General features: G+C 47.6%; 1 protein-coding gene across 2 annotated transcripts in view; it reads left to right on the forward strand.

The window, feature by feature from the left end:
* The window catches only part of RRAS2 (RAS related 2), a 145,512-nt gene that overhangs the window by 52,375 nt on the left and 80,782 nt on the right, over window positions 1-12,355 (forward strand). Inside the window, exon 1 of one of the 2 annotated variants that reach the window (XM_074954960.1) lies at window positions 7,981-8,134. The exons of the other annotated variant lie outside the window; for it this stretch is intronic. Within the exon in view, the coding sequence (XP_074811061.1) occupies window positions 8,030-8,134 (105 nt within the window). The 5' untranslated portion in view covers window positions 7,981-8,029. Of the gene's footprint in view, window positions 1-7,980; window positions 8,135-12,355 lie in introns of those variants that run through there. 2 annotated transcript variants of the gene reach the window in all.

The following is a 12,355-nucleotide window of genomic DNA, read 5'->3' on the forward strand; positions in this document are numbered from 1 at the left end:
TTTAAGTGACTTGACTAGTGTTACTCAGGACCTCAGTAGCAGAGGCAGGGATAGAATCCAGTTTTCCAGGATAGCATTCAACTATCATAATCACAAGACAATCCTACAGTCCCCTATCTCATTCACAGCATACCTTCCAACTTCTGCAACAAACAAAGCAGGGGTCATACAGAAAATACTCCTGGGGAAATTCTGTGCCACTGTGCATGTGCAGAATTTATGTACCCTGCAAATTTCTTTGCTTCCCCACAGAAAAATGACTTTCTGACAGGAAAGCAAAGGGAAGCCACAAGACCAGTCCTATGACCCTCCTCCGTAGTATGTTTCGGGTGCCCTGGGATTCCAGCAGAGAAGTAAATCACTTGGATGCAGCAGGTGGGACTGGGAAAGACCCGGCTGGTGGCTCCTACCCTGTACCGGACTCAGTTGCTAGTGCCAGCTCGGCTGGGGAGGATATGACGTTCTCTTCCCCTGCATGGTATCTGGGCTGGGTCACATACCTATCCCCAGCTTTCTCCCCTGGCTGCAGGAAGCTCCGCACACTACCCTCTCGCCACGCTTCCTGCACCCATTGCTCCTCAGCTGCCGGGGGAGGGATCGCTGTACTGAGAGCTGCTCCCCCATCTGCCCAACCCCCGTGCATCCAGACCCCCTCATACCCAGAACCCACTCCCCCTGCCTCTAGACCACCCCGACGAGCCATCTGCACCCGGATCCCCACCCCACCGACCCCTAACAAGTTGCACTTGGATCCCCACCCCCTGAGCCCCATTTCCCCCAGCATCTGGACCTCCCACACCCAGAGCCCCATGCCGAGCTCTATGCCCCCCCACAGCCAGACCCCACCCCTCTGCTGAGCCCCAACCACCTTCACCTGGACCCCCTTGCAGAGTCCCATTACTGTTGCACCCAGAATCCCCCAACAAGCCCCTCTGCATCCAGATCCCCCCTGCATCCAGATTCCTCCACTGAGCTGCCTGCACCCAGATTGCCCCACACAGAACCCTCTCAACACACACCTGGATCCCCCCCATACTAAGCCCCTCCACACTTGGATCCTGCCTTGCTGAGCATGCCTGCTCACACGTGGTCCACCTGGCATGGAGGGGCAGGGCCCTGGGGTGTTTCTGGGGCAGGCTCGGTCCTTGCGCTGTGTCAGGATTGGGTGCAGCCTTACTGCTGAGTACATGTCCCGAGGGGAGCTGCACAGTGATCTCCCACCTCTGTGCAGCTAGTGGTCTGTGCTCCCCAATGCCATGCTGGAGCCACCGCATTTATTTGACAAATAAAATTTGCAGAATTTTGTAGAATTTTAAAATATAGTGTGCAGGGTTTTTATTTTTTGGAACAGAATTTTTAATTATTTGGTGCAGAATGCCCTCAGGAATAAGACAAGTGTCCTTCACTACGCAATCCTGATTAACTCCGTCTATATAATTTAATTATCTGAGGTTTTTGGTGGCCTTTGGTTTAACTTACTATAAATTAAAAAAAAAATGTAAGGGTCTTTTTGGACCATAGGTGACCTAGAGATAAACATGGGCATAATGGCCTTGATCCTTTGGGACATCTTTCCCACCCCAACAGGGTCCTGCACAATCTATCCAGACCAGTCTCAGGCTGCTCTAACGAGTGCTTGCTGATAATGGACTCCAATGGAACAGTATTTTTTTTTAACCCTTCAAATATTAGGAATTCAAGTCTAGCTTCCTGGAGGATTGCTTGGATGTCTTGGAGCACATGCAAGATCTCTCACCCCAGCTGAATGTGTGAGGTGTAAAATTCTGTACCAAGAAGTCTTTTTCTCCAAATGTTCATTAGTTATTGATGTTATGTTGGTGTTAACAAAAAATAAACACCCAAAGAGTTTTAGACAGTCTTGTGTAAAAATTCTTTCCCAGCTTAATTGCTTGGCTAAGCTTTCACTCTTTTCTTTTGTGATATCATCATTTCTCTAGTTCTCTAGTTGCCATTGAGTCTTTCAGAACAGATACAACCTGAATTTCTCATGTAAACAACTAGTAGAAATTTAAAAACAAAACATAATAGTCAAGCTCCATTTATTTATACATTATAAAGAAAGCAAAAAAGGGTACAAGCTCATTTTTTTCCCCCTTGCAGGTCACCTGTACTTTTAAGAAAAAGATGTATTTTGTGTGATTTAGAGCAATATTGTGTTTTCCCCCTTAGTAATGTGTATGTATATATTATGGACTACTTTACTTGAACAGGTAGATGGTCACCAAAATACAGAAAAGTGATCGGTATCAAAGTTTATAAATAGCGGTACCTGGGAGCATAAGAATAGCTTTGCTGCTTCTATACAAAAGCAAATGTAACTAGGCTATGCTCATCACAGTACTTGGATACAAACTGCTAAGTGCATCTGAGGAGTAATGGCCTGCCTTTCCTTTTTAAAGCTTGTGGATTCTTATTATGACTGTAACAAATAATTCAGAATTCTGATGCAGAGCAAAGCCAACTGTCCATTTCATTTTGATTTAGAATTTACTTTCTGATTTCTAAGGAAACTCAAATTGTTATAAAAAATCCTTCTCTTTATTATACAAATTTGAAAGGGCTTGTTTTATAACTCTGAGTTTAGCTTGGCTGCATTCCATCATCTTATGATCAGCAGGAGAATCCTGGATAGGAAGCTCATCGTTTAGAACTCTTTATAAGGTCACAACATTCACTTTTGGGAGTGTTCCACAAGGCCCTGATTCATCAAGATAAAGAAGCATGTGCCTAGCTGTAAGCCCGTAAGAAGCCCAAAGTCAATGGGACTACTCATGTACTTCATGTATGATCTATGAAGGGACTTAAGTGTTGATATGCTGAACATCACGGCCTCTAAAATTTAGGTTTCTAGAAAATCACAGGAACAACATGCCAATCCACAAATCTGGGTTTGGTGCCTAGGTTCCCTATACAATGAATGGGGAGAGACAGGCGCCTAAGAATGTGATTCTCAAAGCCAGCACACTAGGTGGGGAGCTGCCTGAGCTAGCTCATGATAGATGTTGATCGACGGGATATATGCTAAGCCCTGCCCCACTCTGAGACAGGTACCTAAGTCTGGGCTGCTTAAGCTCTACTCTGATTCTCCCACAACTCAACACCCCCTTACAGGGTGTACCTAACCCACAACACAGTGAATGGGGATGGAGCTTGAAGTACCCTTTCATTGCTTCTGGTGCTTCAATACTAAGGAGATAGGCATGTTGTAAATACCTTAACAGCTGCTCAGTCCCTCTCTGCAGTATATGGTTAAGCTAAAGTCAAGGGAGGTTGATCTGCCACTACCCATATTATACCGGTTGTCGGGGTAGAGAGGACCTCAATCCTTAGATCTGACAAACTAGTACTTTTTATGAGAGCTACATTCGCTTACTGAAATAAAAAATATATGAATGGATTGTGCATGGCTGTGTGTGGCTCCAGTGTGACCTTGCTCATTACTTCCAATATTAGTTATTTCTACTGAAACAGTTGATGCTTTTTATGGTCACTCTACCACTGTCTTGAACTTCTTTGGTCTCAGATAATGATACACAAGCCAGGTGGTTGGTGTCGTGGATTCATCTAGTCCGTGTACAGTGTGATTTCCCCACCCCCAACTATATTGCTTAAAACTTTTGTTTCCAAGCACCAACACTAATAGGTACCTTTTAACTGCAGCAGATGTAGTCAGATTCCTAGTTTGGTATAAATATCTGCAACAGGGCTTGTATTCAGCCAACATCCAGTGGGATGGTGTACGGGACTCTTTCATGCTGCTTTCTTGTTGCCCAGAATCTCAGCTTGCATTCTTTTAACAAAAAATAAGTCTCTAGCTATTATGATTGCTGAGATACACTTCGGCCACATCTGTAAGGTTAACTGTATTTACAGAATCTGAAACAATAGTCCTGAGAAGTGAAAACTGTTCCATTCATCTCCATAGATGCTAACTCCGAGGCCAATGACTACATTTTAAATGTCAACATTAACTTCTTGCTCCACAAAGAATATAAGAGAGGCTGGATCATATTATGAAGATCTACACAGTTTAATGTGCATGACAACTCATGTTGGAATTTCCAGAGAGTGGGCTGGGGGGAGTACTTCCATCTTCCCCCCCCACCTTTCCCTAGTCAAGAAGGAGCTTTGCCCAAGATGCCTAGCAGAGCTCAGTGGGACAGCTGAGTCCCCTCTATGATGTGCCAAGCTTAAGGCTAGGTCCACACTTAAAACACATCATAGCAACATAGACATACTGACAAATACCCCAGTGTAGATGCAGCTAGGCTGATGGAAGAGTGCTGCTGTCGGCATAGCTAATGTTGCTCAGGCAAATGGTGTTCCTACACCACCAGAAAAACTCCTATTGGTGTATGTTGTGCCTACACGAGAGGGCTACGTGGGGCATATGAGCCTCATAGAGGGGATGCCAGTACCACTATCTTCCCCCCCGAGACCTCTGCCCCCAAGTCTGTAGTACAAACATGCTCAAGACTTGGGGTACTCTCTTTTAAATAAACAGTATCTTTGATCGGCCATATCCTAACCATTTCAACATTTCCCAACAATTATTTCAGATTAGACATTTTGGGTTAAATCCTTGCCCCACTGAGGTCAACGGCAAAATGCTCACTGATTTTGAGGGAACTAGGATTTCACCCATTTTCCAAGAGGAAAATAAATGTTGTATTATGATTATCACAGAGCTCCTAAAATTCCAGCATAGTTTAACAACTTTGGAATACCTGAATATTACTTCAGCTGAACAGGAATTTAGTCACTGCTGTGTGTTCTGGAGCATGGATCACTGAGAAAAGATCAGGAGTGGCCAACCTGTGGCTCTGGAGCCACATGCAGCTCTTCAGAAGCTGATATGCGGCTCCTTGTATAGGCATCGACTCCAGGGCTGGAGCTACAGGGGCCAACTTTCCAATGGGCCAGGGGATGTTCACAGCTCAACCCCTGGCCAGGGCCGTCCCTAGGTATTCTGGGGGCCTGCCTTGGGGGGCTGTCACTGGCGGCAGGAAGTGCAGCAAAATGAGTACAGTAAAGTGAGTGCAGGCCCAGCCCTGCTGCAGTCCTATTAGGAGTGGGGGCGGGGCTGGGGTGGAGAGGAGTGGGGGCTTTGGGAAAGGGGTGGAGTGGGGGCAGGGGTCATGGGGAAGAGGCGGGGCAGGGGCTGGAGCAGCATGCAGCTGCGCAGGGTGTCCCAAATTTCCTGGTGCCCTACGCAGCTGCGAACTTTGCATATGGGTAGGGATGGCCCTGCCCCTGCCCCTGCCCCGGCCACAGGCCCTGCCCACCCCTTCCTCTGAGCCTGCCATGCCCTCACTCTTCCCTCTCTCTCCAGAGCCTCCTGCATGCCCTGAAACAGCTGATCAGGAGGTGTGGGGAGGGTGGGGGAGGTGCTGATCGGCGGGGCTTCTGATGCATTACTGTGGCTCTTTGGCAATGTATATTGGTAAATTCTGACTCCTTCTCAGGCTCAGGTTGGCCACCCCTGCTCCAGATATTTAAAGTATATTGTTTCAGCATGTTCTCCTGGGTCAATGACTGTAAGAGTGACATGGCATGTATAATGAAATTACTAGCAATCTTCCACCAGCTGGATGAAGAAACATCTAAATGTAGAACTCTGATCTGACTGTTCTCCTAGGGGTATCTTCCAGACAGTATACATATTGTGACTGGTCACAATACACATCTCTGTTACTCTTAATTTTGGGATGTGTCTATATTTAAAAGCTCTTTATAGTGGCTTTTATGCTGCTGGAGAATGGACTTATCTATATAGCCCCATAAATTTCAGCCAGTGCTTGGTCTGTCACTTGGTATAATATTTATCTTTTCAGTATGAAAAAGCAAATGTAAACAGTTTTCTTTTTCAGTGAAAGGACTCATACTAGTGTTCAGATGAAGTAATTTGAAAAAGGGATAATAGAGTCACTGAAGGGTGGTTTGGTGAGATCCTGCCCTATTGTAGAGAGAGCTAGTAGCAATCTCTATACATAGTAAAAAGAAAAGGAGTACTTGTGGCACCTTAGAGACTAACAAATTTATTTGAGCTTAAGCTTTCGTGAGCTACAGCTCATTTCATCGGATGCACTATACATAGTGTTTCCATTGTAAGATCCTGGTTTCAGATGCTGATAATTTTGTCAAACTTGGATTGGTGGTGTTGGTGTTTGTACTTTTTGGCATGCCTCCAGTTTTAAGCTTCTGAATAAAACCAGCATGCATGTGCTAAATTTTCTGAAAATTCCATTTGTACTGGGCATGCTCCAGTGAAGGGCTCCAGGGGTTAAATAGAACTTTTTCTGCAATTTCTCCTCCTAGCAGCCAAACAGCCTGGGCTGTATGGTGCCAAGAACAGAAACTGAGAGCAGGGAAACTCTGTCCTATGTTCCTACTGCAGTTAATTGGAAGAATGAGAAAGATAAATGACTGGAATGCAGAGGGGTGTTGGGGTGGGCAGAGGCAAGCTGTGGCAGTGGGAGGACATGCTGCAGAGACAGACTGTGTGGATACACAGGGCAAAGGGAGTAGAGTCAGGCTGGCAGGATACATGACAGGGGAAGAGAGGACCTGTGGAGGGATAGTGAAAGAAGTGTCTGACACCATTACCAAACCCTGGAATAGAACCCAGGATTCCTGAGTCTCAATATTCCTCTCCTCACAAATAGCGGTGAAACAGTAACAAAGTGTCCCTTTCCCTCTTGTGGCTGGTCTACACAGTGGATAATAGCCTGCTACTGCTAGCAATTACTCCATTAGTCCCAACGATAGTGGCTTGTGTCATTAATGGAAAGGTTCCAACCCTGTTGATGCCCCTGTTTTGAACATATAGTGTGGTAAAAATGCTAAGTACTCTGAAAATTGGATTTTAGGTACCTCAAATTGGATTCCTGAAATTGATACACGATAATTTTGGCTCTAATCTCTTTGTTCCTCAATTCCCCACCTGTAATATAGACATAAGGAAGCGTCACTGTATAAGAGGTTGGTGTGAAGATAAATTCATTCATGTTTGCGAGGCACTCAGCTAGCACAGTGCCCAGTGCTACCAAAAAGCCCACAAGGGAATTAACTCTGTATTCAGCACTTGCTGAATGCCATGCAGTAAACATGGCAGTGGGGGCCACACACTGAACCAGGTGAATAAAATTAAACACTGCACAGTCAGCGAGTACCCGCCATGCTGGCTAGTGAAGGCGGCAGGAGCCATAGGTGCTGGAACTAGGGATGCTGCCGCAGCCCCTGGCTTGAAGTGGTTTGCATTATATACAGGGGTTACAGTTTGGTTCAATGGCTCTCAGCACCCCCACTATATAAATTGTTCCAGTACCCCTAGCAAGACCGCTGTGGGGAAAAGTCAATGGGATCATGTAAGTGAAAACTAGCATAATTTAGAAGCACCCAGAGGCTGAACTAGGGTGCCACACACAGGCCATCTGAGTGCCTGACTTCGCCCCCCCCGGGTTGGCCGGGAACGCAGCTCGCCGGGTGCAACAAGTATCCTGCCTGCAGCCGCGGGGCTGGGCGGCCTGCGTCTTTGCAGCCCTAGGCAGGCAGCTCGCAGTGGGGACGCCTCTTGCTCTCTGGGACTGGGAGAGGACGGGGTTGCTATCGCAGCCCTCACCCCTGGGCGGACATTGCACCTGGAGCTGGCGCGGCGCCAAGCCCGCCCCGTGCCACCCCCACGCCTCGGCACTGTCTTGCCCCCCCCCCGCGTGAATATTCGTTACAATTAGCATAAGGAGGAGGGCGGCCCCGCCCCCCGACGGCCATTTGTGTAGCCGCGCGAGGGCCGCTCCTACTCTCACTTGGCCCGTGGCCGCCGCGGTGAGCAGGCTCCTGGGTTGGGGCCCGCAGCACGGATCTGCTCCCGGCTCCGCGGAGCTCCGGGCGCCGCCACCACCGCGCCCCGCGGAGCAGGAGCGGGGCCTGCGGCTCCCAGCCAGCCCGGCCGGAGGCAGCGGCGCAGGGAGGGACCCGGCGGCGCGGCGCGGCGCGGCTCGGCTCCCCGATGGCCGCGGGCTGCAGGGACGGGCCGGGGCAGGAGAAGTATCGGCTGGTGGTGGTGGGCGGCGGCGGTGTGGGCAAGTCGGCGCTCACCATCCAGTTCATCCAGGTGAGGCGCGCCGCGCGGAGCCTGCGGTTCCGGCTCCGGGCTGGGGCAGCCCCAGCGCCCGCCCGGCCGTCCCCGGGAGCCGGGGGGTGGAGGAGAGGCCGCGCTCTGCCTTGTCCCCCGGGGCGCCGGGGCCTGGACACTGTCCTGCTTGCGGTGCCGGGGGCGGGCCCGGCCTTGCCCTGTTCCCCCGGCACTGGGCGGTGGGGGTCTGGCCTTGCCCTGTTCCCCCGGCACTGGCGGGGACGCGTTACTTGGTTTTGGGAGCGGTCCTGTTCCATGCTCCCTGGACTCTGGTGGGAGGGGTGGCTTTGCCTCAGGGCGGGACCTACCCTATTTCGTGGGCACTGGTGCAGGGTGGTGGCTTTGACCGGGATGGGGCGCCTGCCATGTTCCCATGCTCTGAGGTGGGAGGGGTTGGCAGAGCTCAAGGGTGGGGGTGCTGATGTGTAGAACTGGCTGAGGCTGCGAGAACTAGTGCATTGGGGTTTGCAGAAGAACCAGGTTATAGACCAATGACTTTCAGTGTGACCTTGAGCAAATGCCTTGGCCTCTTGTTGCCTCAGTTGTCCTCATCTGTGCAACAGTGTGAAAGTTGCTTTTCCAAGATACTTTGTAGATGCGTTGTCAACTTCAGATCTAGGTGGTATGCAAACACCAGGGAAGCTTCTGGAGTGAGTGGGTTGCCCCATGCCACACCACCTACTTGGATGTTTTCACAGAGCTCTGTTTGAAACTAGCATTTCTTTTCCAAGCCCACTGGTTGGACATGCATCGTATTTTGTTATATCTGATGTCCCTCTTTTGGGGGGGCAGAGGTGTTGCCATTGATGTTTGCATAGTACCTGAGGGTAGGCTCCCTTCCTACCAATTGCAATATTTTTAATGCTTTCCCATTAGAATTTGCTGCTTGTAGCATTGTCTGTTGTTTCACTGGCTATCTAATGGCTTTCCCCAACTAAAAAGGCTACAACAGTGAACGAATGCTCTCTATACAACTGGGGAGAAATATCGAAGGGTGTCACTTATATGTCAGAAGCTGTTACCTGCTGGACTGTAGTTACTAAAGATAACTGGTTGTGGAAAATGAAGAGACCTGTTAGAACTTGTTAACAGGAAATTATATACTTGGAAATGAGCAATAAGATGGCTGGATTTATGAGGGCAATGTAGATTTAAGGAGAGAGGGGTGTGTGTGTGGTGGCTGGGGGGCATGCATAGCAAAATGAAGGAGAATGTTGGTATTCTTGCCTCTGTCCAGCTTAATGTTTTTATTAAAATTAGTGACTTATCTAATGATGACATAATAAATTGTTCAACTGCAGAGTTGCCACATTCAGAATGGGGTGGGTTTATGCCTCTCAGTTGTTGCTTCTGTCTATAGATGCCCTAAGCATATCAGGATCAAATTTGGAAGGCTTTTTTTTTTTGTGTGTAACAATATAGCTTAAAGAGAGAGCATTCTGCAAGAACTGATGGACTTGCTGGGGAAGTACTGACCTGCTGTACAGCTGTTGAGTGACTCAAGTCAACCCTGTTTGAGGCTGTCTTAGCTAGAAATGCTGCAGCTGGGCTGCTATAACCCTTCACTGTCACACACACTATAGGCATGGGAGAACTCCTCCCATCACTGAAGTATATCTACCTCTCTGAGAGGCGGTAACTAAGAATTCTTCAGTCAGCCTAGTGCTGTCTACACCAGGGCATAGGTTGTCGGAACTACTCTGCTCAGGCGTGTGTATTTTTCACACCCCTGAGGGATGTAACTGGGTTGAGCTAATTTTTTAGTGTAGACTTGGCCTGAAGCACATCTAAATTGGTTGGTTTTGCTTTGCTGTTGCACCTCAGAGAGATGTGCTGAAACTCCTGATCATTAGAGCCACTATTCTGTTACTTTCTTGCTTCAGGAAAAGCAACAGAACAGGTAATAGGGTTATGTATCTCAGTCCTATTAGAAATGTCCCCTTTTCTGTTTTGCCTTTTTCTTGACCCATATCTCATTTCATTTTTCTCATTCCTCTTCTTTGTTTCATTGCTTTTGACATTTGTAGTACTGATTTGAAGGCATTTAAAAAAACAGCTCTGTAGCTGTTCACATCATATCTGGGTCCTTTTAATTTTATTCTTTGTGCTGGTGTGGATGACAGCAGAACAACATCTTGTGGGAGGGGAAGGAGTATGAGATGGATTTTCAGTACACGTTTTTCCTCTTCTAGATAGGAGTATGACGGCAATATAGAAAGTGCTACCTTGGAATCCTAATGTGCACATGTATCACCTTTGCACATGCTCATTTAGCCATATTAAATAATGTTCTGATGGAGTAGTAGAATCTGCAGCGTGAGCCAAATGGAGTTTTCTGTACAGCTATTTTCCAAAGCTGGGAAGGTGCATTGGGTATATGATTGCCTAGAAAAGGTAGTGTTCTGCAAGGTGTTATAATTGGTCTTTTAAAAGCTACTTATAGTCTTAATAACGATTGATATCCTTGTTGGACAGTTGAATTGTACATTGAGGGCTATTTGGATGAAGCATTTTAAGCCGAATGGAGAAACTGGGAAGTAGAAACTGAAATGCAGTCATTAAGTGAGCCATAAGTATCTATTATAGGATGTAGCTGCTTTTATTTTATGGACATACCGTTTTTGGCTAGCTGCCAAATTTAATTTTTGGCGATTAGTTTGGAGAGCTGCAAATTTTTGTGTGCAAGTGTTGCAGGAGAGTAATCCACTCAGAGGTGGTAAGATTAGAATAATTGTAAACCGTTTGCTAAATCCTTCTTTGCTTGTAGATGCAGATAATTAGTTTATCCCTGGATGAGTGAAGCTAACGTTTACAGATTACCAGTCAGATTCAAATTTGGTGCTGTTGCCTTAGATGGTATTGCCTGTGCAGCTTTGCCTGCACACACACGCGCGCGTGCACACGCACACACTACATGAAGCGGGTAGTGTGTGTCAGCCATGGGTACAGCGGCACTAGTGCTAAACAAGGCTTAAGTGCAAGTGTGGCTCTCAGGATATCAGTGTGTGACCCAATGGCCTGGTTTTTGTTCATGCTTTCTTAGACTTGATCCCTGTGCAGTGCCTTTAGTACTACAGGTTATTGCAGGTGCTGCTTGTGACCTGTAGAGGATGGGAGGGGACTGTCATCTTTATAAGGTTCCTTATAGGAGAGTTTCTCTTAAGGTGTATCTACACTTGGAGCTGGGGGTGTGATTCCAAGCTCCAGGAGACATACTTCCACTAGCTTTCATTAAGCTAGTATGCTTAAAAAGGTAGCCTCCGTGGGATGAGTTCGCTACCCCAAGTATGTGCCTGGGGTCTCTGATGGCCGGCAAGGACCTTGGGGCGGCTAGCCCAGTGTTTCTCAAATGCAGCCACCAGGGGCTTTTCTTGTGGCTCTCGTCTCCTGGGTGATGAATGGGGGAGGGGGCAGTGGGATGCAAAGCAGCGGCCCTTTTTCCCCAGGGCAGCCAGCAGGGGTTGGGCCTTTCACCCTCTGGGGAGACACATATTGGAGGAGCAGGCAGCCAGTGAGTCGTGGAGTCAGGCTTCCACCCTGGGGTGGTGAGTGGCAAGCTCCAGCTGCGTGGCTTCAGGCTCTATCTCTGTACTCTGGGTTTTGGGCTCTGTCCCGCAGCCATGCAGAGGTGGGCTCCAGCCCTGGGTTCCCTCCCCACATTGCCCCAGGCCCTGCTGCCTCCCTACCACATCCCCATCTAGGGCTTAATTTGTCCCCCAGCTTGCTGGGGCAGAGTAAGTCTCTTGTGGAAAGTGATATTTGTATGTTAATACAGATTTTCACAGCAGACTTAGTAGCTAGCTGGGAGGCTGTGGAAAGTGATATTAACATATAAGCAAGCATTGCTTTTCACAGCTTACTAGCCAGCAACTTGTTTTTTTTAAAAAAAAAGAGAAGCAATAACAAAAGAAACCTTATTTGTGTTTCTCTTCTGTTTAGGTCCAGTGAAGAATAGAGACAACTGTACATTATTTTTATTCAGTCTGCAAAAAAAAAAATCCCATCATAAATAAATTAGAATGATTTGGACATGAAGCAGAGAGTCCTGTGGCACCTTATAGACTAACAGACATATTGGAGCATAAGCTCCCGTGGGTGAATACCCACTTCGTCGGATGCTTGAAGATGTATATGTAGATATTTGTTTTTTCCTAAAATTAATTTTAGGCAAAATTGTCAGTAGCCACCAATAAGAATTGG

This window comes from Natator depressus, chromosome 6, assembly GCF_965152275.1.
Source record: "Natator depressus isolate rNatDep1 chromosome 6, rNatDep2.hap1, whole genome shotgun sequence".
In the NCBI taxonomy this organism is placed as follows: domain Eukaryota; kingdom Metazoa; phylum Chordata; order Testudines; family Cheloniidae; genus Natator; species Natator depressus.